Source organism: Pinus tabuliformis, chromosome 6 (genome assembly GCF_031772625.1).
Source record: "Pinus tabuliformis cultivar Carrire ecotype Pingquan chromosome 6, CPIR1, whole genome shotgun sequence".
NCBI lineage: Eukaryota > Viridiplantae > Streptophyta > Pinopsida > Pinales > Pinaceae > Pinus > Pinus tabuliformis.
In genome coordinates, this window is record NC_142292.1 from 1181156968 (window position 1) to 1181169738 (window position 12771).

The following is a 12771-nucleotide window of genomic DNA, read 5'->3' on the forward strand; positions in this document are numbered from 1 at the left end:
ATCCTGCACTGATTTGAGGAGCATATCCACAAATCTCTTCCCGTCATCATCTGCCATCGAAGCCTCCCGCTCGCGTCCACCATAGGCTCCCTCTGTTCTTCGTCCACTACCGGAACATAGTCCCCCTCTCTGTAAGTGTTCTCCAACCTACGCCCTGTGTCTCTATGTCTCCGACCTCTGTAACAGATATAGGGTTTTTCCCCCGGTGTCATAGATTGCTAGCTCCACAGGCTGAGCCAAATCTATGCTCTGATATCACTGTAATATCCCTTATCAGGAATATACCACAAACACAAGCAGACTCCAACCAGAGATGGACTGGGAGGGCATTTACGGATATGTGGCCTCTGAAAAGAGGACGAGATCCGGAGGCTACCTGGCCCTTTCCAGACTCTGTCTAAGAGTATAGGAGAAACACACAAGTGGTATAATAGTCGAGAATGCTCAAGAGATACAAATAACAATGGTGCAGCATATAACAATATCACTATAAGCAGATACTCAAGAAATGCAGAGAGAAATGCTAAGCCATTTTATTATACTGAGTAATAGAATGAGTACAGGAGGTGATCAGAAAGATGGCACCTCGACTTGCACAAGGCAAGTGAAGAAATACACTCAGAATAGCAAAGGAATGGCCCCTCTCTGAACTGCGTCCAAGTTGCTGGAGAACTGTCGTGTCGTTGTTGCTGCTAGACATCAAATGAGGATTTGGGGCTGCTCCCCTCCTCAGAAAAGGTTGAAACTCTGGAATCGGACTCTACTCAAGAAACCCAGAAAAGCCCAGAAAGCTTTTCGGAAATGGTCGACCCCTGAAAATCACCCCCTTGGGGTTCTATGCAGTCCCTCAATGCTCTGTGCTGCCACTGAATGAAATCCTCCAGAAATCTGCCTGAAACCCCTGCCAAAACTCTCCAATATGCAAGGGCTAATCCCCTGCTCTATTTCTCAGCACAAATCCTCCTGCAAACCCTCAACCCAGACTCCTGCCAGAAAGAACTGCATCCCCCTCTCAGTGCTACGCAATCCTCCAAAACGCTGATGAAACTGCTGCAGAAATACGGATGAAACTACTGATGACATGCCAATGGAAATACATTACCCGAGCAGGCATTCGAAGTCCCCTGGGGCTAAGGGTGAGATCTTCAAACAGAGACACTCAATGCACTAAACAGTGTTGCAGACTAGCTAAACAGCCAGCGTGCTCTAAGTCGAAATGACTATCACAAATGCTCATAACTGAATGATCAAAATGAGGGGCCTCCTCTCTCCTTTATAGCCTTTGCCTCTCTCAATCACAAGGCTCACATCCTCCTACATGATTCTTCTCTTGCCACGTGTTTCTTCCCTCCTGCGCAGTCCCTCCATGTGTCTGCGTGGGCTCCATTTCTGCGTCCCCCTTTGGCCCCCTTGGCTCCCCTTTAAGTCACAACGTTGTGCTACTAGGAAATGACTTTTTATTCTAAAAGTGAGTTATGTCCCCCTTCCTCACTTTTTTTAATCACAAATAACTATGGAAGGCAAAAATTGAACAAAATTGAATATTCCAATTAGCCATAACTAATTAGGAATATTACAAATAACTTGTTAATTAACAGAACAAGTAGGTAGGAATAAATCAGTAAAGTGCCTGGAGGGTTTCTAACTGTTAGACATAGAAACTTTAACACTGCATTGGCCTCCTTAGCCTCTGCGTCAGCCCTCCTAGGCAATGTTGCACGAAGCGGGAGCGAAGCGGAAGCGCGGAGCGCGGAAGCGTCATTTTCCAAAAATCTAGGGAGCGAAGCGTCGCGGGAAGCGTCTGCTATATATATATATATATATTTTTATATATTTTTTTGCATTTATACTCAAAAAACAAACATCCCAAATACCAAATTAATTGTAGAAGACATGAAAACATGCATATTTTTGCATAATTCAAGATAGATATGGCATCCATGATTCCATTGTAGTTACTAGTATGTACAACAATCATCTATATTCTAGCTATTACAAACATACATCAAATTTTTAAGCATATTATAAAACATAAAACATTTAAGCATATTATAAAACATAAAAACATAGAGCATATTATGATTTATCTAGCAAGTGAGCAACTGTCAACATTTGTCATGTCCAAAATTCAAATAATAATGTTTACAAAATATGTCACTTGGTCACCGCCAAGCCAAAAAGGTTCAAAATTCAAATTCACAAGTCTACAAGTCTAATGAGTAATCTATGACAAAAAGAAGTAGATTGTGAATATATCTACTAATCTCTCCTCTTCCACCACGAATAGAACGTGATGGCGGGCCTCCACGTGGTGGCAATGAAGAAGATGGTCCTGTGTAAGTCGTGGCACTGGAACTGATGAAGAAGAACCCCCTGCCGTTGGTGTTGAACCATGGAATCTAGAAACCAAGGAACCAGATGGGGGTGGGGGGTGGTGGCATATCAACACCCGTGTCATCATCCTAGAATCGCTCAAAAATTCATGCAAAAAAAAAAAACACTAGTTAACAAAAAAATTAAAAACATGAATTCTTTATAAGGGAAATTGGAAAATTCATACCACAATGGACATACCTGGATAAGAGAATCCTCTAATTGCTTAGTCTCAACACTCCATCCTCCAAATTGGGCTCCTCTGGATTCTTGTCCCAAGTCAACAAGTCTTTATTAGACTTTGCATCTTCACAGTAATGGGACAACAATCGCAAGTTGTAATGAACATAAACCAAGCTCTCTGCCGGTCTAAATTCAACCTGTTCCTTTTAACACTGTGGATGAAAGAATAAGAGCTCCCGCAATGCCAAACTCTGTAGAACTGGAGTAGGCCCTCCATGCATGTTCCACACTCAAGAGCAGAAAAAATTCTCTCGATCTTGAATTGCATGCATGCTCGAAAATGGACCAGTGCTGCTCGTATAGTTGCTCACGTGTCTCCGTACCAATGCAGCCTCCTCCTCATCAGGGATTAATCTACTCAATGCAGCATATATTTTTCGTGAACCTTTTATCTTGGTGTGGTTTTCTCCTGACTCCCCCCCAGGTGGGTTTTGAAAGCCATGATGGATGATAGTATTTAGGTGTCAAAACATATGCTAATGCATGCAATGGAACATTTAGCTTATCCCATCGTTTTTCCACCTCTTCACGATATAATTGTACAAGGTGGTATCTCTAGGCTCAACAATGTCTTTAATCTGCCCCAACATGCTATCCATTTGCTCATACACCTCCCAATTACTGGTCGATCTGAATCTGCAAACTTGATCATGTAATAAATTGTTTGGTGAATTGCAAAACATATTTAACCTGTGACCAAGTAACTGTCAAGAACAGTGTCCTTGACTTCATTAGCACCATCTGTACTGACGTTAATTTATCCATGTTTCAGCACACACCAGATTAGTAAAGCTTGTCTCACTCACTAGCCGCCTAAAGGTGAGGTAATAACTAGCAAATCTTGTCTTTGCAATTTTAAGCAATTGCAACTTGGAGTAAGTGCCATAGAAGTAGTTTACCTTGTATGCCCTGTGATGAATTTAATGAGCTGCTTCCCTTTCCTGTAAACCTCAGCAATCCACCCACAATCTTTGTGTTTCACAATATCATGCATCAAAAGGTTCAATGTGTGAACCAGGCACCAGACCAAAGATGTGTGGATGAGTACGCTCAATAATTTTTCCTGCTAACTTACAATTTGCTGCATTATCTGTGATCACTTGAACCACATTATTCGGACAACATCTTTGATTGATTTCAATAGGAGATCTGCAATGTTTGGTGCAGTTGCACTGATGGAGGAGGAGTCATGAGATGCAATTAATACTGCACCACTAGAAGAAACACCAAGAACATTTATCAAATGTTGGTTTCTAATATTTGTCACCCATCTGATACAATGGATACCCAGAATCCACCCACTCATGTGTAAAACGTGTCAAAGCTCTTTGAACCTTAGCTTTTTCTCTTTCTAATAACACTGTTTAGCTTTCTCATAGTTGGGGGCCTTGTATCCTTTTGGGGCTTCATTGATGGCCTTTACCATGTCATGCCAATAGGAGAGAGCGAAGCACATTGAATGGACACCGCAAGCACAAAGAAAACGGACTATCTTTCCATCCACATCATCCCTCCCAGCAACATTAAGGAAATCCCCTATTGTTTTTCTACCTCCAGAGGTTGCAAAAGTACCATGAGGAGATGGGCAACTACAAATTTAGTTTGCACTTGATTCAGAATGAGTTTTTTGTTTCTTGTTTTTTCGTTGTGCAACCATCTCTATTTTGATGTATTTTTGTCTTTGTTCACTTGAAATGTTTGGGCAAAATGGTTACCACACGGAACCTTTTTTTTCATCACTGTCTAGCACCCACAAAGATGCCTCCTCAGACGGGTATATGAACCCGTATATGGTTTTCCTCCATGACAACCATGAGGGCACATCCATTTGTAAGATCCACACCCTTTCCCCTTCAAGTTTGGTCACATAGTTCCACAAGGGATTTGATGTACCTTTCCCATCTTGTGCTTCAGTGTCCTCTTCAAGTTCATCCCTTCCTCTTCAAACCTTCCTCTCATCATACATTGGGTCACTACTATTAGGACCAAGTTCATCCCTTCCTCTTCCCCTCTATTCCTCACCCTTGCCATCATTAAAACCAAGAGTGGAATGATACATAGAAGCCAAAAGAACACCATCTTGGAATATGGATATTAGGTGGTGGAAACCTGTAAATAAAGGAGCAGTAGAAACAATGGGAAAGAGTAGGAGAGGGAGGGAAAAATACAATTTTTTTTTCAAAAAAACAAGGGAGTTTGGGGTTTGAACTTACCTCTTTAGCTCTTGTAGATGAAGTCCGAGGCAAGCTCTTGCTCCAAGCTCCTCCTCCTTCTCCTAGCTCCTCCTTCTTCACTCCTCCAAGCTCTCCTCTCTTCTCCTCTCCTCTCCTTTCCTCTCTTCTCTTCTCCTTCCTCTCTTCTCTTCTCCAACTCTCATAAACTCAAAGTGAGAAAATGAGAAGAGAATGGGGGCTTTATTCTTTTCTAAAGTCACCCTAAACTCACCCTAAACTCACCTAACCCACCCCCTCATGCTAGTTAAGTTACATTTTAAAACAAATTAAAAAAAAAAAAAAGTAAAAATCGCTGGCCCGCGGGGTTGCGTCCGGGTTGCGCCTGGGTGGCGTGCGGGTGGCGTGCGCTTCCGGGCAGGTTGCGTGGCGCCACCCCGTGCCCGAAGCGTCCTCCGATCCGCGGTTCCGGGCGGCCGCAACAGCAATTGGCAGGAATCGTTATTTTCTGTCGGAATCGCGCCACCTCCAAATCCGATCCGCGCTTCCAGGGTGGATTCCGGGACGCTTCGCTCTGATCGCGGTTCTGGGTTTGGATCCGGCGGGGGGGGGGGGCGATTCCTGCAACCTAGGCTCTGTGCTACCTCTTCGGCACTTTCCTGCCTCTCTGATATGTATTCTTCAGCCTTGGATCGAAATCTCTTACTGAACTGCCCCTCACTGCAACTGATCTCTAACTCGATTTCCTCACCAAACCCAACCCCAGAAAATCGAATTCTTGATCTCTCATGGTGTGTCTCCAATTGACCCTCAAGCCTCCTCTTATACTTTTCCTGTTGACGATTCAACGACCGAGAGTAAGCCCCTAATCAATGGCTAAGATTAGATCCGGCTTGATCCTCGTTTCTTAGAACTTTCACCCATTTTATATTAATACACATTGATATTTTAGTTTTCCTAAGTTTAGACTTAGGGACTCATTAAAAGTATTAATTATTTTAATATCTCTTCATCCGGGTGGAATTTCTCCAAAGGATTTCTGGTTCTTGGAGATCTCATCTGCCTTAACCTCTCCACCAAATTTCATGGCTAGAGCACATCCTATGCTACCAAAAATCAACAAAGAAGACCATGCTTGAGCAATCCAGGGCAAAGACATTGGTGTATGTGCATACCAACCTTCGTCTTATTTAGAGATAGAGGGATGAGTGGTTGAAGGGAAAGACAAAGATGTGGGATGTCTTTCCTGATGATATAGGTTTGGACAACAATGTTGAGTTGGCATTGGCAAACTTGGATTTTAATGAGCCAGTGCTAGAGCCTGTCACTTTTGATGATGGTGATACTGTAGGGGGGTCATCCTCCACACCAACAGATAAAAGATGACATTGGATACAGAGGAGGAGGATGCCGCAGAGGAGAGCAGTGGTCAGCATGATGATGACAGTGATGCTGATTTTGATGATGAGGATTGATGACTCATGAACTACCTACTGCCTTGAGACTTGTAGTTGTCTTGTATTTGCTATTTCTATTTGTCAATGGCATTGATACTACCTATGTAACACATTTTGATTTTGATGACTTAATGAGAAAACTGCAGTACCTTGTCTTTTTCCTATTGGATAATTGATGAATATGTCACAATTGTATTTGTATGCATAATGTTACTTTGTAAAACTTACATCTAGATGAAGATCTATGTTTGAATCAATGAATTTGTATCATGAATGAGAATTTGTGTAAGAAATCTCTAATTTTTAATATATAGATATATATAAAGTAATATATAATGTGTCTTGTTCCAGGGGGTCAACGTGCCCATGTCGGACACTCGAATCCTCGTGTCCCATGTCCCTGTGTCAGGTGACATAGCTCATGACCAGTCAATGCATATAAGTATGCCATCATGAGGGCCATTGTAATCATCATCTTATCAATTATCTATTATTAAATATATATTCTTATATAATTGCAGAAAACTTCTATCAATCATAATAAACAAGAATTTTGTTTACTGCATTGCAAAAGCCAAAACTCAAATACAAGTGATAATTGAAAGATTAATGAAAAAACCAATGGAAAGAGAACAGAATGAAAATAGGGTTCTAATGCTAATTTAACAGGAATGACAGAATACAAGCATAGAATACTTACTCCAAACAATGAAGCCCCAGATTTAAATGTTTCCCTAAATACAAGTGCAGCCAGCGTTGTGTAGCCTCCAGCCGATCTCCCAGTAATACACAGCCTCTCACCATCTACCTTCCCTGTTGTCACCTGGACATGCTCAGAAAACAGTAAGAAAACACCAGAAAGATAATTGAACAAACTACTTGAATAGACATAAACCCGAATCAATAAATTTATAATATCTGAATCAAAATTACAAGGAAGAAACTGACCAGAAACTCTGCACAGCTGCAACAATCATTAACATCTACGATACCCCATGAGCCATTTAGCCTTTCACGATACTCCCTGCCATACCCTTCAAGAGATAAATTGAAACAATATCGCATCAATAGAGTAAGCAGAAGCATGACATGATATAGAGCTCAAAAACATCTTGTTGCAAGTATTCTAACAAACATCTTTATCTAGAATCCCTTATAGACCAAACGCTGACCCTCTGATTCATTCCTATAGCCAGAAACCTAAGGCACAAGACATGCAAATAACATCAGATAAAATATTCTGCATTGCCAGTGTAAATGCTTCACTGCTTCAGCATGGTAGAACCAATGGAGCAGAAGAAGCAGGTAATGTGTCTCAGAAAGCTGAGGCATTCAAATTATTCACTTAAATTAAAACACATTCAAGCAGCAAACTTGAACTTGAACTGGATATTTGATATTTTACTTGAATTTAATTTATAATTTTATATATTAATGCTCACTGATAGCCAAGATTAGGCAATGGGACTGCAAAATGTACAAAACTAGGAGAGCGTGGGGATGAAAAAGCATCTTGGGAAAGACAACAAATGAAACATCAAAATACTAGAAAGAGAGAAATCATAAACTAATTTCTGAGGCATTGTCCATGCATTCAGAATGCAATTATGCATGTATTCATTTAGTCTCTAGCTTCAAACGCTTTAGGCCTTTGAATTGAAGTAGAGGCATGTGTTGGGACAGTACAAGGCAAGAGGGGACGGAAGCAAGTAATAACTGTTGAGACTCGAGTGTCATAAGAGAGTGAAATGATTGAATAGGACCCACCTGCAAACTCTCATTCCTGCAATAAACGGGGAAAAAAACTTAGAAGTGCTAGGGCAGCACAGCATAAAACCCTAATACAAGTGCTTTCTCTGATTTATAAACAAGCCAAAACTAATTTGTAAGTGTTGTGAAAATTCTATCCCTACAACAGTTGATTTATTTTACCTACTTATTTGCCAATAAGTTATTTACGAAAAACCCTTCAGTAAACATTAAAATAAATTTTGCTACAGATATCACACCATAATACAGAAACAAACACATACACAAGAATCAACACATCAACACAGATATTTTTGACAAATGTCCCTGGAAAACCCAATGCCGGAAAACCGGTGCAACGTAGGAGGATTTTATTATTCAGCAATTCTTCAGTACAACTGGGTGCCAAACTGGCTTACCCAACAGAGAACAAATTCTCCAGCACTTCTCCCAACCTCAGTGTCAAGCTTACTGGCCTCTACGCAGTTCCCAGACCTACTGTGCTTCTCTGCATCAGCACTAGGCCTCTCTGCGTCACCCGCGCAAGCCTTCCAGTGACTGCACAGTCTGTTGCCTCTGCTTCTACCTGAGGGGCTCTGCATCTGCCTCTCCAACCTCTATGTTGATCTTCTGGTGTTGATCCCGACTCTCTGTTCCATACCTGTTGCCTCCTGCTGCTCCCTAGACCACTAGTTCGAATTTCTAAGCTAACCTCGCTCCAGAAATCGAAATGACTGATCTCCCTCAATGTGTTCTCCAACTGACCCTCAAGCCTCTTCTTATACTTTTCCTATTGGTCCTTGAAGCATAAAAATTGATAGCTTGTTGACTTAAAGTAAAAATACACAAGAGGTATTTTGTAATAATAATTTATTATATATAAAATTGTATAAGTGTTGATCGAATGTTACAATGAGGACCCACATATATACTAGGCAAGTGTCCTTTCGTGATTTGGCATCTCTTTGTAGACATGCCTTTTCACTTAGGTTAATGACTATTTAACATAATCAATATTTGATTATTTGATTATTTACATTATTTATATTTACTTTATTTTATGTAATTTATATTCGTAACATTGCCCCTTCCTTCAAAAGCTTTGTCCTCAAAGCTTATTGTTGGCAGTTTCCTTCACTTTAACCTTGAATAATTGTGTCATTTTTTATAACCTCGAGTAATTCTATTATTTTGGAACTACGTTTTTTCTAAATAACTCTTTTTCTTTTAATTATAATTATTATATAATAATTATAATTAACTTAATTATATTAATATAGGATTATATTAAATTTATATAATATAGTTTATATTTGATGAATTTATTAAAACTATATTAAAGTTATTATGATATAGTTTCAACAAATATCCAACGTAAAAAAGGCGTGATTTTTTTTGTTGTGTTTTAAAAAAAATGTGATTTGAACAGTTCGCCATGGTTTTACGTTGTTGACTGAGGTTACTTTACGAGCAGAGAGACGCAATGGCTCATGATGTTGTCCGAAGTCGATTAAATGTGAAGTCAGCAATAAGGTGTCATCAAACAGTGGAGGCACAATTGTGGACAATGGAGGAACCACGTGGCAAGGAGTTAGTGAACATGGATAGCACAGTCGATAGCAAGCCGAAGGATAGCAGCGGTTGAAGGTGCTTGAGTGTTTTTCCTGGTTCTGGCAGTCGAAATATGGAACAAGCAGTTTGTCTGGCGGAGGACCTGCATAGACATCGTAGTCGTCGAGCAAAAGCAGAGGTGGAACGATGCACAGAACTGTAACTACTACTACTAAATTATCCATCATGTGGAACCATTCAACCCTATGCAAACGCAGTTGTGGACAATTTTTTGTAAAACTAGTGGAGCCCAACCTACGATGTAGCAATAGTTCATCATTTATGTTTTTCTATACATGAAAGTGATACAAGTCACCATAGATTAAAGGTCGGTTGTCATTGCTATCGACATTCGGTAACATGAAAATATATATGTTGTTTTCAAAAGGAAAGGGACGTCTTTCGTTTACAGTGAACTCGTCGGGAAAATGGAAGGGCAGACTGAAGTTGGGGTTTACGCAGGGTGCGTAGTCGAAGTGGTAGAGTTTGGGAACCGGTGAATTGAAAATCACAACTCCAATGAAAGTTGGGGCTCGGGGGACCCGATAACTATTCCTTGTAACATTCCGAAGTTGGTTTCTATTTGAGGCTTGTACCATGATTCGCAACCGCTTATAATTATTATAGTCATTATAATATAGTTTATGATTTATAACTATAAGAGAACAGGCAGAACGACTAATGGTGACGGTTGACCATGTCTGTTGACTATGTATAAGCAGCGGACCGAAGAACGGTGTTGGCTTGTCGAGACATAGAGGCATTAAAACATGCCACATGCATACGAACATAATAGTTAACACCATTTCAAATTCTTCATCAGTAACCTTCTGCAAATCTTCCTGTGGCATGGCCCCAAATACTCTTTCAGTAAATGGTACCTCTGTTTTCTTGACCTTCTTTTTCACATTTTTTACCTTGGCATCAGTCTCCATCCGAGCAGCTTTATCCTTTGCCTCAGGAATCCCATTTTCAGCACCAGTGGTAGTTCTCGTTGTTGCAGGTCCAGCAGCATTTTTGGCATCTTGCATATTAACATCGGCATTATCACCAGTAGATGTACCTTTGTTTTGTGCATCATCTGTCTCCATTGCAACAGTCTCCTTGTCATCATTTGATACAAAACTTGTATGAGGAACATATCCTGTATCGTCATCTCCAAGTTTAATCTCTCCAACTCGACATACATTTTCTATGTTTGTGGATGTGACTTGTCTCCCACAAGGAACGCATGTACCTGTTTATTAACCTCAACCCAATTGCATCCTGGCGTCTTCTTCACACCTCTATCTTTCATCATTTTCCGCACCTTTTCAATGTCATCCCACCTACCAGTTGCACCATATATATTTGAAAGAAGCACATAAGGTGCAGAATTATTAGGGTTCAACTCAAAAATGCGTTTTGCCACACATTCACCTAGCTCTATATTTTTATGTATTCTTCAGGCACCAAGTTAACTACTCCAGGCAGTAGCATCAACTTTTACTAGCATGTCGTTTATAAATTTGTTTTCTTCATCTAAACGCCCATGCTGTGAAATCATTGCATTCCACGATATCACGTTTTGCTGAGGCATTTTCTTAAAAAGTTTGAGTGTCTCATCAACAAGTCCATTTTGTGTACATCCTGCAATCATTACCTTCCACAAGACCACACTCTTTTGAGGCATTTTCTGAAATAGTTCTAAAGCCTTTTCTTTCCCAATATTGTTGTCTTCCAACCTGTAGCCATTCATATGTGCAATAGCTTGGGCAATGCAATTGATATTATAAAATTTTACAAAACCATAACTTTTGCATGAACTTTTCACATCGTCTCTGATGACTTGGGCTTCAACTATTCTACCAAAAGGAGAGAATAGCTTAATCAATTGTTCCTCTTCCATGGTAGGAGGCAGATATCCAACATATACATTTGAGTGGTCAATTTCTTTACCATGATTATGTTCAAAACGAGGTCTTAAACCTAGATGGAAAACAGAAGGAATGTCAAAACTATATTCCAAACCCATGTGTGAAAAGTTGGGGCTATATCCATTCAAATAAGAACCTTGTACATAAGAGGTCCCAAATTCATGACCCTTGCTTATGTCTGGTCTTATTCTAGCATTTCCATTTTGCTGGTTGATTTTAGATTCCTCTCCATCCAATAGTTGTTGAGATCATCTTCATCTTCATGTGAATCTTCTTTATTATGATCAAGTTTATCTTCTCCATTATTAAATGTAATGTTTTGTGCATTATTCTCATCATTTTGATCATGGTTTTCTTCCTCATTGTTGTGATATTGTTCATCTTCTTGTCTCTCAAGATAGTCCTTATCCACCTCATCTCCATCCTCTTGTTTCGTTTCTTCACCATCGTTATCATCTTCTTCTGCATAACTTTTCCTTAGACATGTTGTAACTTTTGCACATGATTTTTCTAATCGCTGAAATGCTTCTTGAATTTTACTAAACTGCTCAACGCATTCAGGACATGAATGTAATGGCACATGGTGCGGCGAATTATATTGTGCGTCATGGCTCTTATACCATTGAAGCATAAAAACTGATAGCTTGTTGACTTAAAGTAAAAATACACAAGAGGTATTTTGTAATAATAATTTATTATATATAAAATTGTATAAGTGATGATCGATTGTTACAATGAGGCAAGTGTCCTTTCATGATTGGGCATGTCTTTGTAGACATGCCTTTTCACTTAAGTTAATGACTATTTAACATAATCAATATTTGATTATTTACATTATTTATATTTACTTTATTTTATGTAATTTGTATTCGTAACAGTCCTTCAATGGCCAAGATTAAATCTCTAATCAACGGCTAAGATTAGATTTGGCTTGATCCATGACTTTTGGAACCTTCTAACCCAGTTTTATATTAATACCCATTAATATTTTATTTTTCCTAAGTTTAGACTTAGGAAACTCCATTAAAAATATTAATTATTTTAATATATCCTAAACCAGTTAGAATCTGCCCAAACCATTTCTGGGTCTTGAGATCTCATTTTCTTTAGCCCCTCCACCAATTTTCATGGCTAGAGCACATACAATGCTACCCCAAATCAACACTCCCTCTTAGCGAGGATTGTGCTCTAGTAATACTCCACACTGAGCATTACTCTGATCATACAGAATCGGTACCTATGCTAATGCTA

The 12771-nt window shown here is 39.6% G+C and overlaps 1 protein-coding gene across 2 annotated transcripts in view; it reads right to left on the bottom strand.

The window, feature by feature from the left end:
- LOC149262979 (peptidase uncH-like) overlaps nt 1-12771 on the bottom strand; it is a 485862-nt gene that overhangs the window by 166073 nt on the left and 307018 nt on the right. For both annotated transcript variants that reach the window (XM_089425556.1, XM_089425550.1), the window contains exons 13-14: nt 7193-7278; nt 6945-7067 (exon numbers count right to left, since the gene is read on the bottom strand). In XM_089425556.1, the coding sequence (XP_089281682.1) occupies nt 6945-7067; nt 7193-7278 (209 nt within the window). The remainder of the gene's footprint in view (nt 1-6944; nt 7068-7192; nt 7279-12771) is intronic.